General features: G+C 38.7%; 2 protein-coding genes across 8 annotated transcripts; one reads left to right on the plus strand and one right to left on the minus strand.

The window, feature by feature from the left end:
- Positions 1-362: 362 nt before the first annotated feature.
- Positions 363-5790, minus strand: LRRC57 (leucine rich repeat containing 57). 4 transcript variants are annotated; one of them, XM_055537497.1, is made up of 6 exons: positions 5660-5790; positions 5315-5420; positions 5074-5212; positions 4170-4408; positions 1745-1930; positions 363-1286 (listed from the first exon to the last, which is right to left on the minus strand). In XM_055537497.1, the coding sequence occupies exons 1-6, from the start codon at positions 5767-5769 to the stop codon at positions 1245-1247; spliced, it is 822 nt and encodes a 273-aa protein (XP_055393472.1). In that variant the 5' UTR covers positions 5770-5790; the 3' UTR covers positions 363-1244. The 4 variants fall into 4 exon arrangements, with proteins under 4 accessions (XP_055393472.1, XP_055393470.1, XP_055393473.1 ...); XM_055537495.1 differs by having other exon boundaries at positions 4140-4408; XM_055537498.1 differs by lacking the exon at positions 5660-5790 and adding an exon at positions 5516-5654 and having other exon boundaries at positions 4140-4408.
- Positions 5790-18926, plus strand: HAUS2 (HAUS augmin like complex subunit 2). Of its 4 annotated transcripts, none has more exons than XM_055537500.1 (6): positions 5790-5921; positions 10954-11046; positions 11376-11445; positions 12502-12634; positions 15055-15163; positions 16897-18926. In XM_055537500.1, the coding sequence occupies exons 1-6, from the start codon at positions 5829-5831 to the stop codon at positions 17104-17106; spliced, it is 708 nt and encodes a 235-aa protein (XP_055393475.1). In that variant the 5' UTR covers positions 5790-5828; the 3' UTR covers positions 17107-18926. The 4 variants fall into 4 exon arrangements, with proteins under 4 accessions (XP_055393475.1, XP_055393476.1, XP_055393474.1 ...); XM_055537499.1 differs by having other exon boundaries at positions 5829-5984; XM_055537501.1 differs by lacking the exon at positions 10954-11046 and having other exon boundaries at positions 5794-5921.
- The last annotated feature ends 2029 nt before the right edge of the window (positions 18927-20955 follow it).

The raw sequence follows: 20955 nt of genomic DNA on the forward strand, positions 1-20955 counted from the left end.
GTCTGAAATTATTTACTTTTATACCTTTAGTTTCTCTTAATAAGCATGGTTCCAGTACCACAAAAATATTTATCAGTCACATGAAAGCATTTCAGTACTCTTGCAACCTGAACAAGAAGATGAAATATTTCTCCCTAATCAGTTTACTTTTTTGCTTTTACTTTTTGGCTGCACTGTGTGGCATGTGGGTTCCTAGTTCCCTGACCAGTATCGAACCCATGCTTCCTGCAGTGGAAGCACAGAGTCTTTCACCATTGGACTCCCAGGAAAGTCCCATTAATTAGTTATTTTCAAAAGGCCATTTACAGGTTAAAGTTCCCCTGTCTTCTCCCTTTAAAGGATTAACCTTTCTTCCAGCCATAGTTATTAAAAAAATCTTTATTTAGTATATTCTCTTATTCAGAGAATAAAGTTGATAAACATAAGTTGTAAAATGTAGCAGTAGTTTTTTGATAGGTAATTTGATTATTAATAGTTATAAATACAAAAAGATTACCAGAAATAAGACATTATTTCTAATAAAACTTCAGGAAAAACTTGATTATTAAAACCCTTGTATCTTACAAGTTTTGCATATACAGTTTTAGCTCTTCTCAATAAGGCACCTGCAATAGTTAAAAAAAAAAATTGCTACTGCAGCCTTGCAGAACACCTCTTAGTGTTGTGTTGTTTCTCTGGCAAAGTACACTGTTAATCAAAAGAGTCATATATTTACATACATCCTAAATTCTAAGAATAAATACTTGGAGGGACTGGAATAAAATCATAAATCCTCAGATTAACCATAGTGGCCTCTCACGAATTACCTGAATTTCATAAAAACATGAAGTGTTAACACAGAGGTGGAATGGCAACTGATTTTATGAAAGCTCACACATTGAAACACATGAAATTTCAAGCTGTTGTGTGGAGCTATTCTGGTACCAGGCAGCATCCCCTCACTGTGTACATAGCAACTAGCTACTGGGTTTCTTAAAGCCAAAGTAGTGATGGTTTTGAAAATCAACATTGTCCTTTGCCCTATCCATGACTCAGAATGGAGGACGCTTCCTGTCTCTTGATTCCTTTTAGCTTATTTAAGATGAGCCCTGGAAAGGAAAACGATCACTGCATGAAATGTGACCTCCTGGAGTATCATCTTCTTACAGCAGACACCCTTGACAACAACAGGAGCCTTTCAGTCAGCCAGATTGCAACAGGTTCCAAGTCAGTGTACTCTATAGTTCCCATGCTCCTGGAGGACATCATGCAAATTTCTTCTTAGTGGCTGTGAACCTCTCCATGTACTAAAAATCATGAAAGAATTATGTGTTACTATGCCTGAGAAGGTAATTAACTTATTGGTTATTTAGGATTTTTTTTTTAATGGTTATTTAGGACTTGATGATTCTTCTTCCTTTAGGTTTTTATGGTTCTTCATTTCCTACAAAATCTACTTATTCTAGATGGAGATTTAAAGCACATGGTTTTGTGGAGTTTTTTCCTCCTTATATCCTAGTAGGAAACCTATCAAAAGATAAAGATGGTTTACAATAAGCTGTTTAGAGAAAAGAAAAATATCATCTTGGCACAATACCATTTGGCTGATTCTCAGAACCCAACTCCATATTGGGAACAAATCCTATTGACATAAACAGGATTATACTGTACATACATCCTGTATCTGTAAACATTCATGTGGGTTACTTCACCTTTCTCTTCTCTGGAACAGGAACTAGAAATACAGAAGTACAATAATACATACCTTATCATAGCCTTCCAGTTCTCGAAGTTTCTTAATTTCAAAAAGGTTGCCTTCCACAGCAAGCAGACAGATCTGTGAATCACTGAGGATGCTCTGTGGAAGCATACTGAGCTCAAGACAGTTCTCCTCCAGACGAAGAACTTTAAGACGAGGACAAGAAGATATCTTCACTGAGATCTGAGATATCTATTGAACAACAGTTTTTTAAAAAGGATAATAAGAAAAAGTACAAGTACTATAGTGATTATTTTTTACTAAATTAAAACAAAAATCTTTACTTGACTATTTGTCCTAGTTCTTTCTTTTACCACCCCCATTTTCTCACTACCCACTCATTCCAGAAGCCTCTTGTGTTACCCAGCTTCTGTTACTACTCCTCCAGTTTTTTTGGGGAAAAACTTTTGAAGGTCACCAGTGGCTTTTTTTGGAGAAGGAAATGGCAACCCACTCCTGTATTCTTGCCTGGAAAATCCCATAGACAGAGAAGCCTGGTGGGCCCCAGTCCATGGGGTCACAAAGAGTTGGACATGACTGAGTGACTAACACAACACACAAGTGGCTTTTTGGAAACAAAACTCTGATAATAAAAGCACTGTTAATTATACAAAATTCGAGAATCATGAGTTTAAAGAAAACAGCTACCTGTAACCCATCACTGTAAACATTTTGGTAAATTTACTGCCAATCTTTTATGTGTACGTAGATGCCAACCACTTTTCTGCCAAAGTCAAGGATTCATTGACCTCATTCCCTGTTGCATTTGACTGTGCTGTCAATCCTTTCCTTGAAACTCCCTCTTATACATACTAAGTGTTGTGGTTTGTTTTTTTCCTCCTATTTTTTGAATTATTCCTGATTTTTGGCTTCCCTTCTTGTTTCTATGGGCATTTTTCAAGCAGCAGTCCCTAGTACTTAATATTTGATTTTTCTAAACTTTCTCCTAGGAAAGCCTGTTCATTCTTAAAGCTATCCCTTCTGTTAAACTATGTATCTACATTCATTTCTGCTCACCTCTATTTCCTCTCCTGTGTCTCTGATTTTCAATACTTTGGATGCTTCACCATCGTGCCCATTCCCAAGAGCACCACTCTTCTTTTAGCTCTTGAGTGCAATACGAAGCAGTTATCTTTGACTTATTCACCTCTTCAGCCCTTTAAATGTGCCAAGTCACCTAGTTATATTTACTCAGCCTAGTAATCATCTCAGACCTTCACTGGGACCTCGTTAAAACTCAAATTCTCAGGCCCTAGCCCAGACCTACAAAATCAGAAACAATGAGTATGGGGGCCCATGATCTCTTAACCAGCTGGCCAGGTTATTCTAATGCACACTAAAACCTGAGAACCATTTATTTAATGGAGCATATGAATGTAGAGCAGGTGTTCAACTTGCTTAGCCAATTTTTTCCCCAAATATTCAGAATGTTTTCCCCAAAAGCTCAAGAACATAAAATAACTACTTTAAGGAAAAGATAAGAAATTCAGCCTCAAAGACTGAATTTCATCCTAAAGTAAGGTCAATACAATCTAGAATAGTTTTGACGAATAAAACTTAACTGCAATCTTTGGAATGTCCTACATCTCTATGCTGTGCAATATGGTAGCCACTAGCCACATATGGTTACTGAGCTATTGAAATATGGCTAGTGAAGCTGAAGAAATAAATTTTTTTCAAGTTTAAATGAATTTTAATGGCCATGTAGCTACTGGCTATTGTAATGGACTATGCAGATTTAGAAGCACAGACTAGAAAACTAAAGATGACCTGGTCTCACTGGGATTAATATTTCATCATTTGTGCTTTATTTCTAGATGAGATATTGTTTCTCCAGTCAGCTACAGGTTAACCAAAGAGCTTCTGAAGTTAAACAACTTTCAAATACTACAATTAAAGCTATCCAACAAAGAAATGAGTGATCTACAGAAATCTATCACTGATGGTTTTTCAGCAAAAGCACGATACACTTGACATGCCAAAGAAAAGACAAGTGAATAACCCCTGATGTCCAACTCTGAGAACTTATGAGTTTAAGCCTCTTTTCCACTCTATCTTCCTGACATAGTTCCTAGATAGTTCCCTGACATAGTTGCTAGATAATCAGAGGTATTTGAGGGCTACCTGAAGAACTTAAGGTTCCTGAGACAGGTTTCACTTTGGATATTACCTCCCATTATCTATCTCACCCTCCAAAGAACACCTACACAACAAACATATCCAGTGTCTCAACTAACTTCATGGTATGTTGGGCTTTGAAATTAGTCCAGTCCATACAATATATCTCTCTTCTAACCTCTGATACCCCTCTCCATGAATATAGTGTAGAGAACAATTGATTATTCAGGAGACCGCAAATCAACATAACACACTGTAGAAAAAAAATTGTTAAGCTCTAGACCTGGTTCTGGTTGAGGTTTAGTTCAATGACCTGCAGCTCCCCGACTGTATCCGGTATGCTCCGAATCTGGTTCTTGGAGAGATCCACTACATCTAGGTGCCGTAGGCTACACAGCTGCGGTGGCAGAGCTCTCAGCTGATTCCCAGAGAGGCTCAGGGTCTTAAGGGCAGATAGTTGCCCAAAAGTAGATGGCAGCTCTCTCAACTGATTGTTGTTTAGGCTTAGTGTCTCCAGTTTCTTCAGATTGCATAACTCATCAGGAAGAGCAGCTAGCAAAGAAAAATGTAAAAACCTGAATCTGATACAGCTGAAAAACACCTTTGATGAAGTTTAAAAAAAAAAAAAACTATATGGCAGTCTGTTACGCCTCGTGTTAAATATACATAGGCTTTTCACATGTTGCCCCATTTTTACGTATTGCATCTTTACCAACATAGTCTTCAGAAGGTGAGGGTGCCATCAAAATGCAGGAAAACATTATGTGTATAATGGGCTCCTTTTGTGAAGAAGCCACTGCACAATCCCACATCAGTTTCGTGGGATTGGAAGGCCCTCTCCTTCCCATACCATCTGCCCTTCCAAATTAGCAGCAAAATTAACTCTGTTTACAGGACACTCCAAAGATAGTCCCTTTCAAGTCCAAATTAACTTCCTATCAATCATTACTCCACCAGAGGAGGCTTATAGATGTAATTCTAAGAGACAGAACGCCTCGAGGATTCTGCCATTCTCCAGCGTCTGTAGTTCCCTGAAGCTTGTAAGAAAAACCCAAAAAACAAACAAACAAAAAACCCCACCTTTTTTTGTTGTTAGATTCTGATACATTTACTTGAATTCCAGTTTAATAACATTATACTCCAAACTCTATTCCAAGAGAAAAACCACCCTTTTTAAAGACGATTACTAGCAAAATTCCCAGGAGCAAAAGCCATACTTAATTTGTTATTGTTCAAGGAGAGGCTCTTCAGCAGAGTGAACTTCCCTATGATCATAGGCGGTAGATTCTCAATCTTGTTGTTGGACAAGTCGATGGTCCTGAGATTGCTTGTCAGCTTCTGCAACTCTGAGGGGAACTGAAGAAAGGGGTTCTCAGAGCAGAGAATCTCTTATCTAACTTCACCGCCCGCCGTCCCTCTCCCTTTACACTCCTTGGTCGGATCCCTCCCAGTTCTCACCTCGGTCAGCCCACGGTCCTTAAGTTGAAAGACACCAGTTTTCTGCGCGGTTTCCACATGAGCGCGGAGAGCACTGTTTCCCATCCTAACTCCAAGGCTCAGGTCCCTGCGGGAAGGAAGCGCAGCCGTCACCACTCGGTTCTAGCCGGCACCCAGCCACCCCGTCGGCCTCCCGGCTGCGTCTCAATCCCCAGCTGTCACCTCCTGCCGATCCTGGGATCTTGGAGGCCAGCTCAAGAGTGGCAAGAAAGAAAGAGAAGAACACCAGGCCCTGCCGATTTTGCAGCTGATCCGAAGCGAGACGCTGCTAGGAGTTGAGGGAAGATCAGGGATCCCCGAACTCGCCTCGTACAGCTCAGCTCACGGCAGGTTCGGCAAGGGAAGACCCGGGACCCGCGCTCACTGGGATGCGCTGCCCAGGCTTCCGCACGGGCGGAAACGCCCTGTGACGTCATCGAGGCGCGCGGTGAGTTCCACTCACTCTGCGCGCCACCCGGGAAGGTGGCTTACGGCCATGGCCGCGGCGAACCCCTGGGACTCGGCTACCGCGCCAAACGCTGCTGGGCTACTGCTGGGCCACTTTATTACATCGAAGTTGGTCACTGAGGTGCGTGGCGACGATGGCGTCATTAAGGAGGTGTACCCGGTGGCGACAGAAGCTGGCTGTGAGGTGGTGGTGCTGGCTGCCGGAGTGGGTGTGAGGGTGCTGGCTGGAGGCCGATAGGGCTGCTTGCTGGCAGAAGTGACTGGGCCGCTGTGGGTTATGCAAAAGTGGGGCTCTGAGTAGATGGTGTCTGGCAGGCGAGATATCTCAGGTCAGTTCGTGGGCGATAATAAAAACTAATGTTTCCCCGCCTTTTTTCAATCCAGTGATAGCCGCCTCGAGATTGTAGGGATGGCGGGGTTGGGAAATAATGGGTAGATAGTTAAAACGGACGTTCCCAAACGATGCTCACTGTGTAAAATATTGAAGTCTTACGAAGCGCTGGGCCCGGGAGGGCGCCAAGGGAAGCACGCATCTTTACAGGCTAGGGAGTCGGGGGGCTGGGGGGTGCGGAGGGGTTATTGGCGAGAAAGACCCAAAAGGCCTGGATATGAATGGCAAAACATAACCACAGCACTCCCCAATTCTCATCTTCCTCACTTCTCTCCTGTGTTTTCTTCCTCCCAACTTGTCTAGGGCTCTGGGAGATAGTGAAGGACAGGGAAGCCTGTCATGCTGCAGTCCTTGGGGTCACAGAGTCAGACAACTTGTATAGTCCAGTTCTGTAACAAAGTAATTTGATAAATTCATACTATAAGACATTTTGGATTTGTCAGTCTAGAATGCATTGGTAGAAGATAAACCAAGGGAATAAGTCTCTGGTGAGTTAGGCTGCTGATTGCTTTGGGAAGGATCTTCCTTGTGTCCTTCAAGTAAGGCTAATTAGACATACTTGTTTTGCCTACAGGTAAGATCTGGCAATCCATAGCTCCTTAAAACCATCTTATAATCTTACTACACAGCTAGATCCAATGAGGAAACTTCTCAGATTTGTAGCATGATTCTACTTTAAGCAAACTGTACATATGAAAACCTATTTTTATTATAAGGATTTATCATTCTTTCAGAATGATGTATTATACGATCCCTTTAAACAGTCAGTACACATCATCCAATGTGCGTTAAAAATTAAGAGTGATGCTTAAAACTGTGTGATGTGATATGATACAATGCTTCTAGAAAATACAGCTTATTGAAGCTTTGTTATGTTTTGATCTGTCCATTGGAGAATGGTTTAGTGACAGAAAGGTAGGGTTAATTGTCTATAGGATAATACGGGATACTGCTTTGGCTTATGCCCTGTTGTTGTTGTTGTTGTTCTTACTCTGTGACCCCAGGGACTGCAGCCTGCCAGTCTTCCCTGTTCTTCACCATCTCCCAGAGTTTGCTCAAATTCATGTTCATTGAATTGGTGATGCTATCTAACCATCTCATCCTCTGCCATCCTCTTCTTCTGCCTTCAGCCTTTCCCAGCATCAGGGTCTTTTCCAGTGAGTCGGCTCTTTGCATCAGGTGGCCAAAGTATTGGACCTTCAGCTCAGCATCAGTCCTTCCAATGAATATTTAGGATTGATTTCCTTTAGGATTGACTGGTTTGATCTCCTTGCAGTCCAAAGGACTCTCAAGAGTCTTCTCCAGCACCGTAATTCAAAAGCATGGATTCTTTGGTGCTCAGCCAACTCTTACATCCATACACAACTACTGGAAAAACCATAACTTTGACTGTACGGACCTTTGTCGGCAAAGTGATGTCTCTGCTTTTTCATACTCTGTCTAGTTTTGTCATAGCTTTCCTTCCAAGGAGCTTCATAGCTACAGTCACCGTCCACACTGATTTTGGAGCCCAAGAAAATAAAATCTGTCACTGTTTCCAACCTTCTCCCATCTATTTGCCATGAAGTGATGGGACTGGATGCCATGATCTTAGTTTTTTGAGTGTTGAGTTTTAAGCCAGCTTTCTCAGTGTCCTCTTTCACCCTCATCAAGAGGCTCTTTGGTTCCTCTTCACTTTCTGTCATTAGAGTGGTATCTGCATATCTGAGGTTGTTAATATCCTCTTAGTGGCTTTGTGGAAGTGTTAATCGCTCCGTCATGTCCCACTCTTTGCAACACCATGGACTGTAACCCTCGAGGCTCCTCTGTCCATGGAAATCTCCAGGCAAGAACACTGGAGTGGGTAGCCTTTCCCTTCTCCAGGGGATCTTCCTGACTCAGGGATCAAACCCAGTCTCCCACATTGCAGGTAGATTCTTTACTATCTGAGCCACCACAGAAGTCCTTACATCCTAGATATTCTGGCAAACTTTGAGTCACAGGGCCTTGACCTGAGCTCCCTCTACTGGCAATATGTGCGATAAGGATCTGGACCTAAAAAAACCCCCTCAGAATCTATTTTCTAATAGAAAGGAAGAGTACTACACATACATACTCACATAGTCTATTTTCTGTGTACTGCTCTCTTCCGCACCTCGCTACCATTTTAGAGCCTCTCTTTTACGCTGCCTCCCTTTTAATGTCCCTAGCTAGAATTCTGTATGAAGAAGAAAGGACAGAGAAAAAAAGAAAGGATGAATTATGTAAAGTTTAAAAATAAAATAAAAATAAATAAAATAAATTAAAAAAAAAAAGAAAGGATGCTCACAGATACAAGCATGAACAGATATATAGATAACACAGTGTTACCAGGATTTTTACGTGAATGTCTAGACATGAATGTCCTGGATTTCAACTTCTTGTACCTAGCAGCAGAGTAAACAGAAATACCCTAAACAGATGCCCAGTGGCATGTAAAGTTCATATAATATATAATGGTAGTTGTCAATAGTAAAGACTTTCGAATTTTCCAATCCTTGCTTTTTTTTTTAAGGTGTTCCCTAAGTCACAGTCCTCAAAACAGAATTTCCATTCACTAGAGGAATTTGACTGTTTTTCTCTCCTCTCTCCTTTTCTTGAAAATTCTTGTTTTCCCTCTGGTTTCTCTTGCATGTTTTTGGATAAGCTCCATTACCCTGTTGTTGAACCCAAGAGTTTACTAGTTTGCAAACGTGCAACCAAGATTAGTGTACAAACATGGAAGGATGGAGAGGTACCAGAGAAGGAGGAAGTTACAGTGAGAAATAGGAGATGTTTTAATTTACTTTCTTACCTTTAATTTACTTCTAAGAGAGAGCAGAGTCAGGCCAATATAATGGAAATGCAAATTGAATGTATTCGCATTTCAGTCCTGTTACACATTGGCAGTATAAAGTTGAACTAATACTTAACCTCCCCAGTCCTCAGGTTTGCCATCAGTAAAATATCGTGTGTTGTCTACCTCAGTGAATGGTATAACTATCTGTCCAGTCACCTGAAGCAGAATCCTTGGGAGTCATTACTGACTTGACTTTATTCCTCACTCCCTGTATCAACTAGTACTTACAAATGCCATCTTCTTAGGAACTAATATCTCTCCCTCCCTTTCCTTTTTAACTGTTACTGATCTAATCCAGTCTTATCTTCTCACCGGGTATACTGTGGCAGCCACCTGTCTAAATATCCAACCTCCAGTCCAGCTTCACTAGTTTTTTGTCTGTTTGATATTGTTGGTGCATTACTAGAGTAGGTTGGGGTTTTTTAACCCCACAATGTTGTGAAACTATTTTAAAACTTTTCTTTATTATCCCCAATGGAATCCACATACTCATTAAGCAGACACTTCCCACTCCTTCCTCTCCCCATCTCCATTAATTTTATTTTCCATACTATCTCCATTTACATTTCTAAAATAGGTATTATATATGATTGTGTCACTTCATCAGAAAACTTTAAATTGCCCTCATTTTCTGAATTATGATGGCTTATTATAGCTATCAAGATCTCCCATGATTATGTAGGAAACTATGTTTCCAGATTGATCTTCCCCTTCTCACATATATGTTAGTACTAACTGACAGTTACTGAGCATTTATAATGTCTAGAATACCTTTTCCTTACCATCCATCATGAGCTTGTTAAGGGCAGAGAGCTTGTTTCATTCATCTTTGAATCTTCCATTGTCTAACTCAATGTTTATAAAATTGATTATCATCATTCAGCCAACTTTTGCTATGAAGGGCCGTAGAGTAAGTATTTGAGGCTTTTAGGTCCATAGGGTCAAAACTAAGCTATTTTAGTATGAGAACAACATGAGATAAGTAAATGAATGAACGAAGTTGAGTTTCAGTGAAACTTTATTTCTGGACCCTAAAATTTGAATTTCATTTAATTTCCATGTGTCACAAAATATTTTTCTTTTGATTTTTTTTCTCCAACAATTAAGAAACATAAAAACCATTCTTAACCCTTAAGCTACACAAAAACAGGCAATGGGCTGTATTTAATTCATAGGAGGTAGCTTCCCAGCCCCTGGCCTATATGGTATCTGAAGTTCTTTCCTGTGCCAACATTCTAGAAAAGAAAAAGAGAATAGAAAAAATTATGGATGAAGCCAAGAGATGAAAAAGATAATGTTCTTATTCTATGATAACCTGCGATTTAAAAAAGTGATATAACAGACTGAAAGGATACAAAGGAAGTGGGGCAAGGGGGTAGGCTTTTTACAAGAATAATTATGCCTGGACAAAACTATTCCTTTATCTGAGAGAGGAAGAATATGGAAAGAGACAATATGAATGACTTGTAGCCAACAGAGGTCATTTAATGAATCAGATGAATGATTCTGTGGCCCAGAGTGTTTGATTTTAGCCTCTAATCAGCAAGGCCTAATAGACTAGGTCTTGGTCATTTGTGTAGAAGTGGTTCTCTAGCAAACTCAGCCTTAGAATTCTCTGGTAAACTATCAGTAGTGCCAATCTGGTGTGCATGATGCTTTAGGAAATAGTACAAAGTGATTTTGTTTGTTTTTCTTATCTTTTAAATATTTGGGCAAAGGATTTGTGATAGTGGAGGTTTTAAAAACAGGAAATACACATTGCTACTATCCTACTCTGTACTTCATTTTTCAGGGGGAGTGCTGGACATATCCTCATATTTTAGACATGTGGGCATGCTATTCCAGTGCACACAGAAACTTTTTCTGACATACTACTACTTACTTTGTCTGTTCACTTACCAATAGGAGATGTTAAATATATCTAAGAAATCAACTTCTTGCTTTGTGAACTTCTCCAGACTACAGCAGATCACAGATATTCAAGCTGAAATCTACCAGGTAAATTTTGCTGGAGTTTCTACTTTCCACTTCTACTAAAGGAAAGCATCTTAATTGGTTCCAACAATTTTCTTGCAAGTAGAATGGTGTCTAGCACATAGCTGTGTAGGCTTTTTTTTGCAGTAGTTAATAACAGTAGTAATCACAGTAGTAATGAGTAGTAGCAATAGCAGCAACAGGGCTTAAACACCAAAATGAAAAGCTTCCATAACAAATCATCTTCCTGCTCCCTTTAAATATTCCTGAGTTAAAGACTGTCATTTTTTTTAAAATCAAAGTTTAAGCTTTTACTTCAGGTAAACTAAGTGGTATTTTTGTCTCTAATGTAGAAAAACCTGGAAATTGAACTCCTAAGCCTAGAAAAAGATGCTGCAGATGTTGTCCATCCTTCCTTTTTGGGTAAGTGATTTAGTTAAATGAGTAATCATGAGAATGCCAACTTTTTCTTAAGATTACTTTAAATAAGCACTAGGATACAAGGTTATGATAATTTTTCCAGATATTATGCCAAAGCTAACAAAGTCTGCTTTTCTGTGGGCTTAGCTATTGCAAATAGCATAAAAAGTGGCTGAGGAAGGAGCTCCTCAGTCAGTAGAGCTTAAAAGACAAAGGCTGAAGAATCTTACAGATGAAAGGATCCTAAAGGGACATGATAGCTAAAGCAAAGGGTAGCCATGGATTGAATATTTGATTAGAAAAAAATTTTTCTGGTATAAATGACATTATTATTATGATATTTGGTGATTAAATATAGGCTGCATTAAATATTGGTATTTAAATGTTAAATTATCTGAATTTAATAGTAGTGATTTGATTCTCTTATATAACTACACTTGTTGTTACATTAGAGAATGTTCCTGTTTGGGAAGATACATCCTTAAGTTTTAGAAGTAAAAGGTCAGGACATCTGCAACTTACTCTCAAATTGGTTATGAAAAATATATGTATGTGAGTGTAAAGAAAGAGAAAAAAATGTAGCCAAATGTTGGTTCGTGAGTCTAGGTGAAATGTATATGGGAATTCAGTCAGTGAACTTTTCTTGAAACTCTTCTGTAAGTTTGAGATTTTTAAAAAATAATTATTTAAGAGTCAGTTGATAGCCATTAACTGAATTCTGGGGAAAATACTGACATAAAAGTAGCTGATAAGACAAATGTTTACTTTTTAGTGTTCATATAGAATATTAGAGGCAAAGACTCTATGTGAAAAATATGGCTCTGGCTATAAAAAGTAGGAGTAGAATTGGAAAACACTAAGAATTTAGCACTAGATTGGATAGTCAGTAGGAAAAGTAAGAGAAAATATTAATAGTTGAAAATGAAACTAGTATTGGGGATTAAAGATAGCAAAGGGGAGATATTTAGGAGAGAAATGGTGGGATTGATTTTTGATGTTGATAGTGATTTCAAAACTTGTCCTGTTGCTGACTATAAATTCTGATTCTGGTTTGTGTAGCTCAGAAGTGTCATAGTCTGCAAAGCATGAATAATCATTTGGAAGCAGTGCTAAAAGAAAAGCGGTCCCTCAGGCAAAGACTGTTGAAACCCATGTGCCAAGGAAACTTGCCTATTGAAGCTGTTTATCACAGGTTAGACTACAAAGTAGACATTAACAGTTACATGTTTCCTGAGGGTAGTTTTTGTTTAGACTAGTAATTATTTCATAGCATAATTCATTGAATAGTATATGAGTGATTGTATCTATTATTAATGCTGATACATTAAACCAGAAAGAAAACCCTTTACTTTTAAAGAATTATAGCAATGGTAAAGAGAAAGGCATTTCTTTTGCCCAGTGTCTTGGAAATTATAATGACTTTAATGAAAGAAATTAGATTTATAACATAGTAAGGTAGATGGCACCCCATAGTAAGGCAATGGCACCCCACTCCAATACTCTTGCCTGGAAAATCCCATGGACGGAGGAGCCTGGTAGACTGCAGTCAATGGGGTCGCGAAGAGTCGGACACGACTGAGCGACTTCCCTTTCACTTTCCACTTTCATGCATTGGAGAAGGAAATGGCAACCCACTGCAGTCTTCTTGCCTGGAGAATCCCAGGGATGGTGGAGCCTGGTAGGCTGCCGTCTATGGGGTCACACAGAGTCGGACACAACTGAAGCGACTTAGCAGCAGCAGCAGCAAGGTGGATGAAATCATTTTTATTGAGTATAGACAGTTTTCTGTGATGTAAATTTATTATGATGTTAATATCTCTATATAAAAATTCTGTTGGGGGAGTTTAAGCAGGGACAGATGAACACAGGGTCAACTAAAAGGAGGAAAATTACAATTCTGATCTCACCTGTGCTGATTGTATGCCTCAGAGCCTTGGTCAAATGACTTAAGTTTTTTTTTTTTTCCCAGGTGTGCAAATATATATTTTAATCTTCACCGAGTTTTTACATACACTTTGAAATTTATAACAACTATCAGACCACTGGTGTTTTTTCATCCCATTATAACAGCAGGAGTTCACATCAGAATTCATTAGTTTATGTCAAGTTCCACCCTGACAGATCTGCAAGATCATATCCCCTCAAAGTCAGAATTTAAGATTTCACATGAAATTTTAATCTCTTACTTTTTCTCTCCAACAAACATACATTATATACAAATAATGTTGTGTCTCTCTTAAGGATGTGATAGTGATAATGTGATTTAGTTTTTTCCATGCAAGGATTTGCAAAATTGGTTTTGTACCTCAGTGTTATAAGAGGGTTGTGGTCAAAGGAGATTTCCTTTGGAGAGTTGCTAAAGTGTTATGTTATGTCTACCTTATTCTGCCACAGGGAGATGAGGGGGTTTCCTTCCCCCTTCAATTTAAACTTAACAGAGCCCAGACTGTGTCTCTTGGAGTCTATGGAGCCCAAAAATCAATACCAAACACATATGAGGAAAAAACAAATGAAACTTGCCAACTATCTGCCTAACAGAGAGGTTGTCTACTTGAAAGTTACACAGTCGTGTCTGACTCTTTGTGATCCCATGGACTGTAGCCTGCCCGGCTCCTCTGTCCATGGAATTCTCCAGGCAAGAGTACTGGAGTGGGTTGCCATTTCCTTCTCCATGACTTAAGTTTTTATCTTAGCTTCCCATTCCATAGAAGGGGCATGCTCTCTTTTTCTCAAAGGAGATTGGGAAGCATCAAATTGAAAGTGTAGGTTATTAATAATAAAATGAAAAAGCAGGCATCTGGGGATCTGATTGCTTTCTCCAACCAGTGTCTTACTAACTGACCCTGAGCTGACCAATATTTCCTTTTTTAAAAAAATTATTTATTTGGCTATGACAGGTCTTAGTTACAGCATACAGGATCTTTAATTGTGGCATGCAGGATCTAGTTCCCTGACCAGGGATGGAACCCAGGCCCCTTGCATTGGGGAGTGCAGAGTCTTAACTGCTGGACCACCAGGGAACAGTATTTCCTCTTAAATGTCAAATCTTTTATCCTACAGTCAAATAATAGATATACAAATCCCATGCTTGTGAATATATTCAGTATAGTAAAATATCATTAATGTGTATACTATACATTATAAATATCAGAAGAACTAAGTAATAATCTGAAGGCATTTTGCAAATACAAAGATTTAAAGTAGTTTCATGTGTAGGCTATTTCAGTGAAGCACATTTATCCTTGTCTTCACCCTTCACCAAGAATAAGTGGATTGAAATGGAATGAGGTTTTACCTAGAGAAATTTTTTTACTTATGTGAGAAAATTATTAACATTCATGTTTGTCTAACATTAGGTAACATTAGACACAATTAGTGTTGTCTCTCTCTGTTTTTCTGTTTGGATGACAAGCTAATTCCTGTTTAAAATGAAAGAGAAGGACCTTTTTTATCAGATATTTCCATTAATGCAGAAAGGTTATTAATGACTCATTGGGTAGATTGTAATTCTCTTATTTCATATTAAAAGTTCTAATTAAAGGGAAAAAAGAAAACAAAATATCTGAAGTGGAAAAAAAAAATAGTTGACTTTTTTTTTTCTGCTTCTTTCAGATACATGGTACATTTGCTGGAATTGGCAGTAACTTTCATTGAGCGATTAGAAGATCATCTTGAAACAATTAGAAATATCCCTCATTTAGATGCAGATCTAAAGAAAATGGTGAGTATTACCAATAGCATTTAGGTAGTTCATCATCTCCTTTCACCTTGCTTAACTATCATTGATTCTTTTATACTAGAATCTCAAATGTGTGATCTCTCTGTTTAACTTTTTGATGGCTAATATTATCAGTGAATTATTTTTTTAATCAGATATGACCAATCCCTTCCCTCAGATTCTCAAGGTTTGGTGAGAGAAAATATAAGATACTTTCTACTTTATAGTATTATTTGCCCAGTTAGTACAGCTGCTGCTGCTGCTGCTGCTAAGTCGCTTCAGTCGTGTCCGACTCTGTGCAACCCCATAGACGGCAGCCCACCAGGCTCCCTCGTCCCTGGGATTCTCCAGGCAAGAACACTGGAGTGGGTTGCCATTTCCTTCTCCAAAGTATGAAAGTGAAAAGTGAAAGTAAACTCGCTCAGTCGTGTCCGACTCTTAGCAACCCCATGGACTGCAGCCCACCAGGCTCCTCTGTCCATGGGATTTTCCAGGCAAGAGTACTGGAGTGGGGTGCCATTGCTTTCTCCAAGTACAGCAGAGAATGATAAAGAAGATGCTATCTATTAAGCACAGAAAAAGGGGTGATTACTTTCACTTTTAAGAAGATTGGGACTAGAATAGGAAGTAGGAATACTTCAGTAAAGTTTTAAATAGGAGTTAGAAGCAAGCTGCATCTTGAAGAATCAGTGAAAAAGAGTAGTTCAGCCAAAAGCAGTTTGAGACAAGACATGAAAATTAGAGAGCATAGGTATTTGAGGGAAGAATGGTACTCCAGTTGATTTTTAAGGGTATTGAGAGGGAGATTGGCTCAGGGTTAGTTCATGGAATATTTTGAAAATCAGACTAAGAAGTTTAGACATTGAGTATTGGGGAACTGTTGGATGTTTTTTTCATTTGTTTTTAGAGTAGTGCACAGAGGGTTGATTTACTTAATCAGAACTGTAGTTTAATCATGGAGAAAACAACTGGGTAGAGTAGACTGAGCCTTGTCACTCCCAAGTATGAGCATAGCATCAGTATCTCCTGGAACCTTGTTAGAAATGCAGAACTCCTTCACCTTAGACCTTCAGTATCTGAATCTATAGTTTAACAAGTTCCTCAGGTGATTTCTGTACACATTAAAATTTGATGAGCTGTGGGTTAGAGGACTAGGTAGAGGAACCAACAGCAAGAAACTTGGAGAATAAATCGTTTTTCAAATGAAAGATTTAAAGCATCTGAATACAAAGGATTGTGCTGATTATTTTAGATTCTGGAGGTCAAGTTTCTATCATGTGGCTACTATTTGGACAAATGACACATCCAGCCTTGGGGACTTGAGGATGAGTAGTATCAAGAGATTAAAGAAACCAATAATTTTATTTTCTGACATGTCTTATACAGAGAGTAAATGTTTAGTCATGGTTTGTTGAACTGTAGTTAAATTGAGTTTGAGATACTGAATATGCATCTAGATGGAGATTTCCAGAAAACTGAAATGTAGGACTGAACTTTAAGAAGGTTAGTTTGACAGTATCGACTGAGTGTCATCTACATGAAGGTGATCAGTAAAGACAAAGGAGAGTTGAGCTCAAAGAAAAAGAATGTGTAGGAGATTTAAGGAGCCTTTGTATTAAGAGGCTGGAAAAGATAAGTTGTTAACTTTTGGTGTCATAATTCTTATGATACAGTAATGATGTATTAATGATAGACATGGTTTTTCTCCTGTTTTCCCCTTCTTTCATATGTTACAGAGCACAGCTTTAGCAAAGATGGATGTATTGGTGACTGAGACAGAAGAACTGGCAGAGAATATACTCAAGTGGCGAGAACAACAAAAGGAAGTTTCCTCTTATATCCCCAAAATATTAGCTGAAAAAAATTCTCTTCATAAACATGATGTTATAGTGCCTCCTTTACCTCTTACTTCTAAAGTTAATGTTCAAACTATTAATGCCAAGTAATTATCAACTGTTTATTTTTATTTAATTATATGTAATTGTGTGAAGCCCATTTCTAGTCAATTATAACACAGGTATTTATAGACTTTGCCACTAGCCAAACTGAAAGAGCCCTCTTTATATTGAAATACTAAGATTCCAAGTTCATTAAGACAAAGCTGAGTTTTCTTTTGTTTTCCATGTATTTTTATTCCACTTTTCAGTAAAGCTCAAATATAAATATGGCAGTTTATTAACATGAGTGCATTAATCATATCTTAGGTAGCAGACTTTATTATGTTTTTTAAAAATGCATGTTTTTGAATTAGAAGAGTCTAGAATCTCAAAGTATGTTGATTATTCCTGTGGGATTGTCACTAAGTGTGCAGAAGAATAACAGCAGATCAAAGGCCTGCTTGTAAAGTTGGACCTTGGCTGGCATCTGGAAACTTAGATTCCAAGAGGGTTCCCTCCACTCTCGTCAGTTAAGAGTTGCTTGCTGTGACTAAGGTGTTTGTACAGTGTGGTTTGTGCTAACACATGCCTTCTTCCTGGGAATCTAGAATTTGCATATATGCTAGGAAGGATGTACCTATGTGAATAGCCCACAATAACAACCCTGGCACAGCTTGTTTCTTTGTTTTGTATTGTTTTGGCCCTGCTGTGTGGCTTGTGAGGTCTCAGTTCTCCAGCCAGGTATTGAACCCGGGCAGTTGGCAGTGAAAGCATGGAGTCCTGACCACTGAACTGCCAGGGAATTCCCTGGCGCTGCATCTTTTGTTTTTGTTTGTTTGTGGCACTGCATCTTTAATGAGGTTTTATGGTAGACAACCTTTCACACATGTCACAATTCAGTTGCTGGAGGAATTAAGCACATCCTGTGGGACTCTATTGGCAGAGGACTCTGGAAGTTTGTGCCTGGTTTCCCCCCAGACTTTGCCCTGTACACCTTTCGCTTTGCTCTTTTGCTTTGAATGCTTTTGCTGGAGTAAATCATAGCCATGAATACAGTGATATGCTGAGTCCTATGAGTCCTCCGAGCATCTCATCAAACCAGGGTGGCAGGGAAAGGGGTTTATGGGGACCCGACATATGAAGCAGTTCCAGAGGGTATTCACTGGCAGCCTTAGAAACAGGCCAAAAAGCAAAGTAGAGCAAAGAAAAGAAAAAGGCACATTATGGTAAAACTTTGAGAGGTTTTACCTCACAAGTTGCTCAGATATTTTACATATCAGAGTTTATTATGCATACAAAAGAGACTGGGTATACTAAGTCTTAGGATGTATTTATTTGTATCAGGAGTAAAACTACTCTTGGCTTATTTTCAGACTTAAGGTTCTCTTTTGCTTTAAATGTATGCTTCAGTATTTTTATGCTATTGCATTCTCTATCACCGGAATTCACTCATCCTTGTAGTTAGCACACTCTTAAAGACAAGAAGACCTCAACATAGTGGGTGAGTTAAGTAGTTATCCATAAGGAAACAGTATCATTACCCAAAACTATCCTGCTAAAACAACATGTTTTGAAGCCTGTTTTGCTGACCTTTGCAACTGGGATATAGAAGAGTTGTCATAATGTCTTGAATATTGCTGAACATTGCCTAGACACCCCAAGTAAAACTTTTAGTTGTATTTCATTAGAAATCCGTTCAAGTCCATTCTTGGTTTCAAACATCTTACTAAGCATTTTCTTCATGTAATTTCATATATGTATATATGAGTATATATATATTTTTTATGTCACAGTTATTGATATATATGATTGTTTTCAGTATTATTTTTGCCTTTTTTTGTCTTTTATGTCTTTTTCAAAATAAATAAACCTTTAGTTTCTAACTAAAATTTTGTGGTCCTTGTCTGAATTCTGTATTGAAAGGACAGATCCTTTATTTAGCATACACAGTTAGAAGTATAAGGATACAGGTTATCTGATTCACAAAAGCTTCAGGTAAGTTGAGACTGAGGTCTACTACAAAGAGAAAAACTAACTTAGTACTATGCTGAAGTCAATAAGTGTGGATCAGTTGTTCTTTTCCCCCAGCTTCTAGACATGTAGATACTATCAATATTGTTTAGTCACTAAGTAGGGTCTGGACTGTAGCCCACCAGGCTCCTCTGTCCACGGGATTTCCCAGGCAAGAATACCGGAGTGGGTTGCCATTTCCTTCTCCAGGGGATTTTCCCAACCCATGGCTCTTGCGTCTCCTGAATTGGCAGACAGAGTCTTTACCAGGGGAAGCGCCATGCGTGAGTGCTCAGTTGCTTTAGTAGTGTCTGACTCTTTGTGGCCCTGTGAACTGTAATCCACCAGGCTCCTCAGTCCATGGGATTCTCCAGACAAGAATACTGGAGTGGGTTGCCATGCCCTCCAGGGGATCTTCCCAACCCAGGGATTGAATTGAGTCTTCTGTGTCTCCTGCATTGCAGGCAGATTCTTTACCGTTAAGCCACTGGGGAAGCCCAAGGGAAGCCCCAGATACTATCAATAAAACCATCCAAACAAAAATAGTTCTGAATGTTTTTCTACTTACACCAGATGTATGAGAGTTGTGAATTCACTTCCAACACAAGAATGATGCTACTTTATGAAGACCATTCTGAAGAAATTTGAGTTGCCTGATTTTTCCAGCACTTTTCTTATTTTACCCCTTGCTCTGATTTGTGATTCTGCCAACCTGACCCCTGTTATCCTCTCAACGTTCCATATAGTTAGGCAAATTGTCTGAGGAACAGGAAAACCCAAAGGGTTTCCTGACATGCAAAATAGAGGGTTGAGATATTAATAAAATTAATCAATGTATTATGGAGTTTCCTAAGGTAATCCCTGTAAAACATGAATTTATATGAGATTTATTCTGCAATTTGGGGAATCTACTCATGTAATTAATTTTATCTTAAAAAAAAAAAAATTTTAGCAATTAGTATAATTCAAGATAAGCAGATCACGTTCTAGAGTTCTTTTTATTTTGCCTTTTCTTTTTCCTTTCTCACCATTTCCAAGTTAATTTTCTCTTCTTTTGGAAAAACCACATAAATGTTTGTAGGAAAAGATTTACATTAGGATGTAGTAAGAGCAGGAGTCTAGCAATTGATGAACTTTTCCTAGGAGATGATGGACCTCCAAGGTTGCACTACCCAAATTTAGGGTACCAAAACAGGAGACAAATATCTTACTTGAGACTTTGAATCACTTTAGTGTAGAAGGCTAGTAAAAAGGAAGTCATTCATTTCCTCAAGGCTGTGGTGAGATTACATTTTCAAGGAGACCCTACACAGACTCAGTATGCTTCCTTGTCAAAAATTAATTTACCTCAAGATGGCAACATACACTTATTTTTGATCAGTAGATACTAATAATATTTTCTGTAACATATTTTCTTTTCTGAGTCTTAGCTTTTGTGGGGCATAAACATTTACCTTGGTCAATAAACATTTACTTGAAAAACTGCAGGATGGAAGCCTTTCTGCAGAAAACCTGATGATAGGTGGGACTCACCTATCTGAGCTGCCTTTTCTCTCCAAGCACATCTTATATTCTTTCCATCTCCCACTCCAAATTCAGAGATTTAGAGACAGGGCTTGTCTTTAGCTACTACATTACAGAGAGTAATAGCAAAGGCGAATTAGATCTGGTTTTGAATCCAAGTTCCACCATTTACTAGCTGTGTATTCTTTCTAACTTATTTAGTATCAGTCACACTTTCCTCATCTCTGTAATGAGATGATAACAGTACCTACTTCATGGATTCTTGGGAAGAATAAACAAGATAATGCATAAAAACCAATCAGTCACTGCTGCTGCTGCTAAGTCACTTCAGTGGGGACTGCCTCCACCTGTTAAAAACTGGGTCCAGAACCTTTACGCTCTTAA

Source organism: Bubalus kerabau, chromosome 10, assembly GCF_029407905.1.
Source record: "Bubalus kerabau isolate K-KA32 ecotype Philippines breed swamp buffalo chromosome 10, PCC_UOA_SB_1v2, whole genome shotgun sequence".
Lineage (NCBI taxonomy): Eukaryota > Metazoa > Chordata > Mammalia > Artiodactyla > Bovidae > Bubalus > Bubalus kerabau.